The 12,592-nt window shown below is 40.9% G+C and overlaps 1 protein-coding gene across 5 annotated transcripts in view; it reads right to left on the reverse strand.

Moving 5' to 3' along the window:
- The window catches only part of LOC111569393 (intermembrane lipid transfer protein VPS13B), a 322,692-nt gene that overhangs the window by 228,412 nt on the left and 81,688 nt on the right, over positions 1-12,592 (reverse strand). For all 5 annotated transcript variants that reach the window (XM_023271473.3, XM_023271472.3, XM_023271475.3 and 2 more), the window contains exons 18-19: positions 4,363-4,497; positions 2,898-3,077 (exon numbers count right to left, since the gene is read on the reverse strand). In XM_023271473.3, the coding sequence (XP_023127241.2) occupies positions 2,898-3,077; positions 4,363-4,497 (315 nt within the window). The remainder of the gene's footprint in view (positions 1-2,897; positions 3,078-4,362; positions 4,498-12,592) is intronic.

Raw genomic sequence — 12,592 nt, forward strand, 5'->3', positions numbered from 1 at the left:
CATACAAAAACCAGAAGCTACTAATCAGATGTAAAATAGAATTTAAAAAGGTTGATTGTGGATCATTATACCTTAATGTTTTCAGCATGTCTATGGTGTAAGAGTTAGCTTTTCTCTTACTCCCTACCCCAGTGCTGTGCTCAATGTATAACGATCACGCTTTAAGAATTTGCAAAATGGAATCAAGAGAACCACATGGGATGAATAAAATGTGTTAGATGCCAAGGCCAAGTGTTCCAACAATTCTGAAATGTCATGATCACAAAATGTTGAGCCTCTGGGGCGGCCCTATGGGAGCAAAGGGTGCAGTCCATTTAGAGTGGTGCTACGCCACCTTTCATCTCTGGCTGAATGAGGCGTTGCATCTATCATTTCATTAGCATTGCTCTAACAGGCTCCCAGTCACCCTCTGGATGACAGCAGGGACATGGGACATGTGGACTGACCAAAGGCTTTGATGTAAGCCTGACCACTATACAAAACACAGGTCTATAAGTAGACACCCAAAAATGCCTGTGCACACACACTAAAGCTAGAAGCTTTTCCCTCAGAAGCATGTTTGACACAGCACACATACACAGAAAAAGGGAGAAATGTTCCAGTCTGGTGAAATTGTTAATGTCAAGCATGGCTGCTGTCTCCAGCTTTGACTATATTGACAGGTATATTACAGATAAAAGAAAGATTTCTGGCCCAAATACTGATACTACACATATGTGTGCATGTGTGTGTATCTCAGATGGGTAAGACAAAATTTCTGAAAATGAGAAATTGAGGAATTACTATTTTATAGGATTACAAAGAAACAAAGAAAATAGGTACATGCATACAAATGGGAAACAGGAAAGACAGAAAGTATTGTATATGTGAGAAGAAACCAGACATGTTAAGAGACAACAGAGACATGCAGACTGAAAAAGAAAGGAAGCAAGAAATAAGGAACATTAAACACAGAAGACAAGAAAAAAGAAGCGAGGCAGTGATGAGGCAGTGCAGGCCTACACTGCTCCACATCTGCTGGAGATATATCCAGTGCTTCTGGGAGTGAGCCCCCCGTCTCCTTTTCACCTTCATCTTCTTTCTCTCTCCCGCTCTTTTCGTTTCCTTTTGGTCTTCTGGTTTGTGTTCAGATCAGGTTTTAATATTTAAAAATATGTACTGTCTTTATGAGCCATTGCTTTATTGAAATAATATGCTCTCTAAATCAAAGTAATAGTCTGAGGCTGTGCACTAAATAGAATTTACCAGAGTTCCTAAAATTATCTATCTATGTCTGTGAGGCTATAAACGGTAGAACAGTCTCTTCAGAAATACAACATTGCTTTTAAAACCTACTTTTATGTCACTGCAATTTTCAGGGTATTTATTCACTGACTGTCCTCACATTTATCAAACCACAAGTTATCTATGAAATGTAAGTTTTTCCTGCATTACAGTTTGAATTTATGGCAGCGTCTTGGCACTGAGTTCACTGGAAATTGGATACTAATTGAATAGGTGACAATCAAACAGTAATGGGATGCCTGGTTAGGGATGACCTCCCAAATCTACTGTCTTTAAACTGTACTTATCCTCTTGCCTCACTACACCCTAAGCTACAGTTGTATCTTCTCTTCACAGTCTGTAACCACCTGAGGTCAACTCCATGTACATCTCACTTCTGACATGTTTAAGGCTCAGGGCCCTGATATGATTCAGGGCCTGGGTAGGGGGTGTACGTAAGTCAAGGCTACACGATGAATCTCTGTAGCCCTGTATTAAAAGTGATGTACTGTTGTGACTCTGAAGACAACTCTGAAAACAAATACTGGAGGTGTATTGTTGTACATTGTCACCCCAGGCTTCTCCTGTATCTGCTGTGGGATGGGAGGGGGTAGCAGGAAAACAGCCCAGAATATACTTTCAGACTTTGAAAGAATCACCTACTGTGGACTTTTAAAAACTTGGGAGCAACTGAAGAACATGATATAGGAAAGACTGTCCAGTATATCTACTTCCAGAGGCATCAATCTTTCCTATGGCCGCCCAAAGAACTGGTTGTTTTTGCAGGTGTGAAGAAGAGGTTACTGATGACGCGCTAATATTCAGGGCCTAAATTACACAAAAGATCTCTAAAGGAGCTGTTGCAGTGTCTAAGAACATATGAGGCCATATTGTATAGATGAAAACATGTGTGGTCACTATTATATAAACATGAGATGAACTGAAATATAGCATTGAAAAGCAAATCAACCACTACAAAACTTTGAACTTTGGAATACAATTGTATTTTTAGTCTTTTGGAAAGATTACTGAATAGTACCACTCCCTTCCTCTAAACACACATTCATACACTCACACACTCTCGTGCTGACACGAGAAATATAATCTGTGGTCTAGGGATGCAATCAAAAACTGCAACCTGACATCAGAGCAGCCGTCAACAGCAATCCTCAAGTGGCTGGCTGTTGTTAGCCAGCTCAGCCCAGCGTTGACAGAGACTAACTGCTGTTTAGAGAGCTCACGCGGCCTGTAAAGAAACTGCAAGTTGCCAACCCTGCCGCTAAGGACAGTGAAGTAGAAAACACTTATCGGCTTTACTTAACAAGTAACTGTATGACATTAAGGGAGGAACAAAGTTATGTCAAACTGAACAAACAAAAATTTGCAATAGATCACCAATAGCAGAGATGGAATATTTAAGATCAGTGTGTTCAACAAATCAATACACAACAAATGCAATCAAAAAATTAGCTAAAAAAAACTGACAAGAGAGGAGGACTCCGATTCCAAAAATACACATGTTGGGTATCAAACTGTATAGAGAAATGTGTTTTATAGGGGTAATGAAAACAGAGAGGAGAGAAGAGAGACAGGGAGAACATGTGATCATTTAAATAAAGGACAACACTTCATACCTGAGTTCCTGCAGTCATCTCCTTGCTGAGGGATCTGAACAGAAAATGCCAGCAGGTCAGGGGCCAGCAAAGATTCAGGCTTGCGAATCTCATTAAGCCAGCGACTCATATGAAGTTCTCTGGTGTCAGATGGGCCCTGAATCAGAGGAACCAGCTTCTCTTTCGTTCCCTCTCCTGAACCTGAGGGACAGGAGTTATAACTTCTAGTTAATATCAGATTAAATGATTTACATTTACAAATGAGGAGGTCGTCCTTCAAAATTTGACCAAGGGGATACACAACATGAAAAAGAAAGAGCTTGTCTTTAACATTTCATTGATGAAAACCCATCCTTCCTAGTTCAAATACGTTGCGACTCAAGTTAAAGGGATTTTCTAAGTTGAAATGAAGAAAAATTAAGCTACATTACAGTGATGATCAGGTTAACCTTTCCTGACTGGAAAACTGTACAAGTTGCCGTAGCTGCATTTTAGTGTCTTAAAAAAAAGGAGAAAACAAAATAATATCAAGTGTAGACAAAATATTAACCCTTTGACACACAACATGAGTAAAGAGATACCCATTTTCCATTGAATATGCATCACGTTTGACTCATATTGTGCATCAAAGGGTTAAGGACACTAAGCAAAAAAAATAATTATAAAGTAACTATGTTTAAATAAGTGCAGAAATTGCCATCACTTAAAGTAGTCTGTCTATATGTTTTTTGATTTTCAATGCAAGAGACACCATATCATCTATGAAATAGAGTATTAAATAGTTAAAACAGTCTTTAATAAAAGTCACACCAACACACAAAACACACTGACAAAAAGAACAACCATTACAAGGTTAAACTGACCAACATGATGAAGAACATGTGCAATGGCCTATAGGTTGACAAAAACAATACTACTCAGCTTTGTAGCCATGTTTTGCTTAATTTTTTATTTCATTAATTCATTTATTTGACAGACTCAACAGAAAAATCTACTGTAAATGAGCAAGAGTTAGATAGGCTCATTTTATCTGCTGTTCCTGTTTGCAGTGGATATTTATTCTAATTCATCACGTCTATGATATTTTATGAATCCCCACTAGATGTTAATAATAAAATAGGGAATTAATTGAGCATGCTGCTTTCTATGTATTTCTATATTGACAGCTGCAACAGATCTTCTAATCCGCCCGCCATCGTATGTGAAGTTTGACCTTGTGAACTTGTGTGCTATGAGACTAGCTCCAATAACATCCTTGCCATCAAAGACATGGCCACAGCCCAATGACAGCACTCTGGGAGAAAACAGCAACTGAATCACATACTTGGAAAGAAATCAAGTTAAAGATTGAGCAGCAAAAAGCGAGTGAGACAGAGTGGAGTGTGTAAAAGTATAAGTTAAAGAAAGTAAAAGAAGAGCCTAGTCTGTCTCACTCTTTCCCTCCTACACAGGCAGTAAAGTTTTAACAGGGCACAGCTGCACACACCTGGGGTCCTGGCGCACACTTTTATAGCTCCCACGGTTCCTGAGGCGCATTTCACCGTCGCACGGCTGCAGAACTTCAGCTCCAGGTTTTGGACCGAGCCTTCGAGAGTCGGTGACGGGCCTGGATATTTCACACCTAATAAAAAGGGGGGGAAAAAAGTGAAAATGAACTGCAGTCCGGCAGGTTTAAAAGCCGCTTCTGTGGCTTCGTCAAACACATGATTGGCCTTTAATTGTTCTTGACCAACCAGGTGCTCTGAAACATAGATATCACCAACAGCAGGAAGACTGTGTGTTTATCTAAGCTCTGTGTTCTGGCAAGAATGCAGGCTACCCTCTGTTCTAAAGTTAACCTGTTGTTGTGTCTCCATACTGCAACAAAAGTGTAAAACAAAAACACATTAGCATGTTAGAATGAGCTGTAAAGCTTTTAGTAAACATAAGTATACAGTCCTTAAAGTAGCAAAAGAAATTTGACCATTTTGCATGATTCATCTTCATCTGCACCTGACTACTAAGTTTTCCTGTAGTCTATACCAGACCATCTAAATGTTTTTTTAATCTAGTTTATCTGGGGACAAGCTGACATGGTATGAAACTTTCCAAGGGTCACATTTTCATTTCATTTGTGTTTTTATTCCTCTGGATTTCTGAAGATTCTTGTTAAAACATTTACAGCACACTGATAAGATTTTGGACACAGTAGAGCAAAATCAAAACATCACAGCCATATTGTTTTCTAAGATGTGCCTCAACAGGATGTTAAAAAAGATAAAAACCATTAAATTGTCATGTGCTTGTCCTAAATGTTTTACAAGTTCCCAGTAAATCTACTTACTTGAATGACTAGAACATTTTAAGTTAAAGAACAGGGACTATTAGGAGTATGAGTAATAGCCAATATAAAGAATATATCTTTCCAAAACAATATCCAATTTAGTCATGCTGTATCCAGCTTAGTGTCAACTACGACTCGCCTCACGCCAGCATTATATCACAGCAGCCTCAAGTGTTACTGACTCTGTGATTATTTCTCTTGATGGCAGCCTAATGTGGAAGAACCCTCTGTGTTCCATCTTTAAAAATGAAACTGCGTGCACTGTGGCAAGGAATGGGTGGGCCGGTTTAGGGTAGGGGTGTTACATACTCGCTATTATGGTATGTCAATGTTATTTCTATAGTGAGAGGCTATTTCAAACACATAACAGGAGGAGGAGGGAGAAATAGCTGGTTGGCTAAAAGATACTGTGCAGTTAAGGGAGTTCTGTGCCAAACCGCCTGTTGAGCGAAGAGAGAAGGATCCATCCATCACATGCTACATTCTTCCAGTGAGCTGGAACTGTCCGAGGGAATCACACTGAATTCTTACATCACCTGTTCCAATAAGGCTTTACTTCTCAAAATAATCCCCTCGTATAGTGATAATACTTCCTTTCGTACAAGTGTCCACAGCACTTTCTTATCGAGTTTACAACTCAGTGGGGCTTCTTCTGTCACATGTGGGCCTAGTGAAACTAAGATCAACAAGCCAGAAAGGCAGAACCAACAGAAAAAATGCTCTGTATAAACACAAACACATAAAAACTGATGAATAGCAAATGAAAAACATGGATTGGACACCAGGGATTTATTGCCTCCTGGTGAATGAGAAGGTATTGTATTAATAAGGCACAGATGAGGGGTGCTACTAGAGGCTATGAAAAGTACATTTGGCAACAGTCTCTGAGGCAATAGGAAAAAAGTTAGTTTGGACTTCCAAAAGCTTTCTTTCATTCACATCTACTGCCTATTAGCCATTTTATCATAGATTTTTTTTTTCTCATAAAAATCCCTATGTGTCTTCTTCTACCTTTCTCTGTTTGGTTAAATAAACAACAACAACTGAACTTTTTTTTCCTGACTTAGGGAATCAAAAATCTGGAAATGCATAAAAGAAGGTAATTTGGGTGGGTTGTTTTAAACCCCCACAGAACAATATTTTGTCTGCTGTTGTTAATCCCAATCAACTAATAGTTCAAAAATAGTTGAACTGTAAAACTGCAGATGGTATGGTTATGGGCAGGATTTGAGTGGACACATACACATAGCACATTTAACCAAGGGAATTACCGAAAATTGCTAAATTCCCTAACCACTGACTTCCCTCCTCTCCCTACTTCAGACAAATTACCCATCAACCTCTTCACCTGCTGTCTGAGAGGCCCTCTATAAGCGTTGGAAGATGGTAATGTTAATAACGCTCCTTCTGTCTCTGTCTCCTACCTAAATCTACAGGTCAAGCAGAGTAATGCTGCATGTCTTGCCATAGCAAGGGTATAGGTATAGGTATCCAAAGCCATAGCTTTGGATACCTAACCCAACCAGCTCCCTCTGTTTTCAGGACCAACTGGTGGACTACCTCCACGGTTCAATAACAATGGATAGAGTCTCTACCTAATCACAGGGAACCACAGTTTGTTGTGTGCATAAGTATCAGTTGTATTTGTTACGGAACTACCAACACCCGTTACACACCTCATGCAACAACTGTAAACACATGACACTATTGCCCAAATCCTCAGCATGTTCTATTTAAAACTAATGCACTCTAAAGCAGTAAGAGCACAGTTTTGTTCAGGTAAATCTTTCCTCCCGCTCATATGTTGTTAAGTGTGTATTAATTTGGACAACATACAAAGCCGGAAAATAGACAAACAAATGGACTAACTCAACAATAAGCTCATGCTGTCATGTATAGTTCCAGAAAAAATATTGAAGCACACACTCAGCACAAAGATTTTGAGGGTTACTTTATGTGATCCAGGACCAGAGGGAAAGATAGAGAATGACATAGGTACTACATAAAGCTAGGCTCCCCTCTCCCACTGGAAACAGTATAGCTATATACATTTGCCATAAAAGGATTGCACCACACTTTTGGCCAGATCATTAAGTGTGCCTCAGTGAACCTAAAAACATATGACCTGACAACCCTGAAAGAACAGACCATCACAGAGACTGGATCTCCAGATCCAGTGACCATTTGGCCTTTTTCAAAACAGCACTGCAGGAAAAAAGACAGCAACAGTGATGAGTAGCCCTGCACACAAACTGACTGTTCCCCAGAGTCTGGAAAAGATGGAGATGTTAAAAGTGCAAACCAATCTGGAACATGACAAGGGCCATTCCCTCTCCTCTGTTTGCTCTTTGATAAATGGCACCAGGGGTATCACTATAACATATGCCCCTTGCCCACGTAGATGTCCTAAAGGGCACGGTGCACCTGCTGGCTTGGTGGTTGTTGCGTGGGGGGGCTCTGGACAATGTTTTGTCCAGCTGTTAGACTATAAAAATGTGGGGTACACAGGAAGAGTAACACACAAGGGTTGGTAGTTTTGTCGGCTTGAACAGTGGTGTTCAGTGTGTTTTATGTGTGTAAGGTGCATTAGTGTGTGTATTACACAGACGTGGGTGTTTGTGTGTTTCTGTGTGTGACTGAGTGACCGAGTGAGTGAATGTGTGTGGTGCTGTTACTCGTCAAGCAAAGGCAGGTGCAAGAAGTACATAAACACACAGCTAGGGGCCAGAGGCTATGGCACTCCATCAAACACTGAGAGGGCAACCGTGGGCAGCTGGATTTGCCATACTAAACACCGATGAGAAAGTGTGGAGAAGACGAAGGAAAGGAGGGTTGGAAAGTCAGTAAAGAAATACTAAGGAGAGAAAAAGTTGACAAAAAAGAGAGCGCACACACTGATACACACTCAGTATGGGAAGTGGAGGCTGCTTTTTTGCTTTCTGCATACCTCAATAGTTGGCGTGCACATGGTTCAGTATGTCTGTGTGTGCAGGACATCTGTAGACTTGAAAGCTGTGCTTCACACATTCCAACATGCCCTGCTTTCACTGCTTTGAGGAATGGTATGGGAAAGTCGTCTGCCTATAATGCCGGACCAGGCAAATCTAGTTTCAATCTCAAGTACAGTGCTTGTATTGCCTATATTCACAAAAATAACTCAGAAATATTTTCAGTTTTTTTCTGATGCTGTGGAAAAGTTGCTTGATTATTTCAGGAAATAAGCAAAGGCATCCCCAACAAACATGTTATGTGAGGCACAAAGAAGAAGGACTTGTCTATACGTGAAAACTTTTCTGCATGTGTGCTTTCAAACTTTTGAGACAATCCAAAAGAGCGATTAGGTACTGCTAAAGAAGAGGCCTAGAAACTGACAGTATCTAGCAACTGACTGATGCCTACGACAACTGATCATCATACTACATAACCAGACTACGTACTAAGGTAATACCAGCAAAAGTCTGAAACAGATCTGAAAAGAGAAAAGGTACAGCATACAGCTATGACAATTATTAAAGCTGTGTTTTGAATCAAGCTATTATACCTTCACTCTACGTAGTTGTGCGCTTCATGCATTGACGACCAGTTTAATATGTGATGGCAAATGGTTGACAGGAAGATGTACATTATTGCCAAACTGTAATGAGCAGGTAAAATGACAAAGAAAGACAAAGAAGGAAAAAGAACCTACAGTACCAAAACCTGCAAGTCTGGCAATGGGCCCACAGCAGCTAGGGGGTTGACAGAAAAAGAGGTAGACATAGACAAGTTGGGTAGCCTGAAAGCAGCCAGCTGAGCCATTAAGAGCTGATGCAGAAACAATAACTGTCTCTCCTAAGTCAGGAGGGGCTGAAGTTAAAGCAGTAAGTAGGAGCAGGTCTGCTGGCACCTTGCCCAGAACTGACACACAGCAAAAATACAGACACATGCAGAGAGAGTGGGACAGGAAAACAGACAAGGTGAACCAGCAGTGGTTTGTCCTGCTTTTAAAGCTGAGAAGAGAACAGTTTTGTCAGTATACAAACAAGTCAAACATGAAGACTCAAGACTTTCAAAAAATCTACACTGCAAGACATAAATCATTAGGATAATATATTAAAAACATACAGCTACCTTTTGGAATTTATAAAATGTTCAGAGTTTGTCTTAGGAGACTTTGTCACATTGCATTAAAAAAGCCCATAATCATTCTTCTTCCAGCACCTGACAAAAACAGAGTACAGTCAATGAATGCTGGCAGTTCCAATAAATATGGTGTCACAAGATTTGCCATCCTGGGCTTAACATTTGCAGGAAAATTTTATTTGTACACTGGAAGGGATACATTTTAGATTTAGGTAACAGCTGTTTTAAGATAAATGAAGGGACGGAGGAGCACTTTAGATGAGCAGGAATGGCTACCACTGCTAACTAACCACAAACACATGCAGGCCCAGTGCCAGGGTTCGGCTTATTCTAGTCCATAAAAAAACTCCATCAACAGTGAATTCTTCTACAGTTACGCATAAGGAGGTAAAATTTTATACTAAAAAAACCTTCACAATGCAGCTGGGTGGAGAGACAGAAAACAGAGAGGCAAGCAAACAAGTGTCTACACACCCAGAAACCCTTTTCCCTGTGAGAAAAGTCCAGCTAAGCCACTTCCACAAGACTGTATAGAGGTTATAGTGGTGGTGTTGGTGTGTGCAAGTGGTACTCACTGCCTATAACGGTCACGGCATAAAGACAGTGATGGGGTGTAAGTGCTAGTGGTAGCAGAAGCTGGGGGTCTAATTTTCATGATTTCCATCCCCTCCAGGTGCTGCCTGCCTTTCTGTCTGCCCACTAAAGCAGTGACACATGTTCTCTGCACATTCAAACTGTGGTTCTGTTTGCCACCGAATTACCACAATTAAGGAGTCTTCATGCGGAAGCAATTTGGCCAACACTAATGTGCCTAGGCAGTGAGGTTTGGAAGACAGTGAAGAGGTGGTGGGGGGTGGGGCAGAACGAGATGCAGAGAAAGAGTTATAGAACAAGCGAGAGAGATGAGAGAGAGAGATGAGACAGACAGAGAAAGGAAGAGAGAATGAGAGAGAGAAAGGGAGCGACAGATGTGCTAAGAGTGATAGAGAAACATGTGCGGTGACATAGACAATTCCCGCATTGCCACTTGTAAGAAGATGATTAGCTGGTGGTGAGATAGGCCATTAAAACACAGTTCTGGATGAGAGAGCCTGCCTCTCAATCTCCCATATCCCCAGCCTAATGCTGCCCTGACAAATTTGGTTAGCACAAGAAACCGGGGCATTCTAGCTTTGAAGCAGAAGCCAGCATTGAATGCCAGTGTGGTTCCACCATGAGAGATGCTCGAAACTACAGACCACAGCTAATGACACTAAACCAGGCCCTCCGTTGCTGTAATGCAACTCCAGATTACTGCTCTCTCTCTCTGACTCTAAAGATGTCTGTGCCTATAACTCATACTTGTTCTCTTTCTCAGGCTTTCTCCTGCTCTCTCCACTTGCCTTATGGGAGAGAAGTACAGAGAAAATGAGCAGAGCATTCGTGTTTATCAATAATCCACTGAGATCAATATTTATGTCTCAGCTTTGCTGAGGCTGACTGTGTCTGTGTGTGGTGGTAGCCAAGACGTGACTGGGGTTTTGGTGCTGCTGAGGCACTTCAGTGGGAGTTACAGTGGAAATTTATGGCCCTGTGACGTGGAGCTATGTGCTCAGTCGGCACTAGTCACTACCCTTAGATGGGACAGTTGGCTCACAGCAGGGAGCCAGCTCTGCAGACACTACTAGATGATATAAATACAAACAGATTTATTTGGGGCTGTCATTGATTCATGGCTTGGTTACATCCAGAACAGTCTGCTGTAGGTACTTTAAAGCCCATTACACTTACAGTGCGTTTTGTTTCATGTCTCAGTGATGCTGTTTGCTGTGTGCCCTTAAACTCTTTAAACATGTTTGCTATTAAGCAACCCAACTAGTTATCAAATTAACAGTTTTTCTGATTCATTATGTAATGCCTTAGGCCTGTTACTGTTCATTATATTATTTACCATGTGATGATAATAAAGGCTTGTGTTTAATCAGTCTCAACTTTATTAGCTTTATCTAATTTTTCAGTATATCTATAAATGTAGATCCTTCACTATAATATGCAACACAAGCAATATATGTGTTCCGACACTCCACACACCTTGGGGGCTGTTTAACACATTATCTGCTGATGACACACTGTGAAGGCTGAGGAGTCTTTACCATGGTAATGCTTCACAAACCATGGCTAGAGGGGGGTTTCAAATCATATTTTAGTTTAACCTCCACAGGGGCGATGAGTCGAGTGCACCAGCTCTAAAAAAGCAAAAACCTAATTTCTCCACAATGTTTGCTCTCACCATGCCTGGCCAGTTACCTAAACTGCCACACTCAACTGACAGCCAGGCTTCAAAAAAGCATGATAGATCTTTAGATCAACAAGCAATTTAAGTACTACATAGTGCCAATGGTATGTTGGATTTAGTGGTAAGTGGAATGATGCCTCTGAGAAAGCATCCATGATTCATATCAGAGGAGAAAAATAAAAAGTTGGATGTGAAAATTCAGGCTACCAGATCCTATACTGGGATCATCCATGTTCTCCAACATGCCTGGAATCACATCTTATTTCCCATGACAGAAAAGTGGGCTACTATTCAAACAAACTGGGGGGAGAAAATCCTTGGCACACTTTCAGTTAACTTCTGATTTCTTTTAGAATTCTTTCGCCAGTGTGAGTAAAAGAAGAATGATGAATGAAGAATCATGGTGAGAAATGACAAGTTTGATGTCCCCCGATGAGTGTCTGAAGTCACTAACCCAGCTCTGACAGGGAGGGGTGTGTGTGTGTGTGTGTGTGTGTGTGTGTGTGTGTGTGTGTGTGTGTGTGTGTGTGTGTGTGTGTGTGTGTGTTTGTATCTGTGTGTGCATGTGCAAAGCAGTTGTCTGATGAAAGTTGACTTGAGATGTTACACGATGGAAGAGCAGACCTAAGGCCCTTCATGTTCCACTCATCCCATCAACCTATAAATTTCCATGTAATCTAATGTCTAATTGTGGGACGACACAACAAACTTCTGTTTTGCATCGACTCCACTGGCTTCTCTCGTTAGCTCAAGACTGAAGCGAGTAACTAAGAATGAGCGGAGAGCTTCACAAAGACAAAAGAAAAGCAGGGAAGGCCGGAGTCTGGATTGACTTAAAACATCATCACAATCTGCCAGGAGTCAAGCGAGGGCCGTCTGTAGCTCATTGAAGTTTTCATTGACAAGAACCGTCTCAAGTTCCATCCAAGATTTATTTATCAGTTCTCTGATGCTGACACAACGTGTTTTTAATGTCAGAAATAAGGTTGCATATGA

Source organism: Amphiprion ocellaris, chromosome 9, assembly GCF_022539595.1.
Source record: "Amphiprion ocellaris isolate individual 3 ecotype Okinawa chromosome 9, ASM2253959v1, whole genome shotgun sequence".
In the NCBI taxonomy this organism is placed as follows: domain Eukaryota; kingdom Metazoa; phylum Chordata; class Actinopteri; family Pomacentridae; genus Amphiprion; species Amphiprion ocellaris.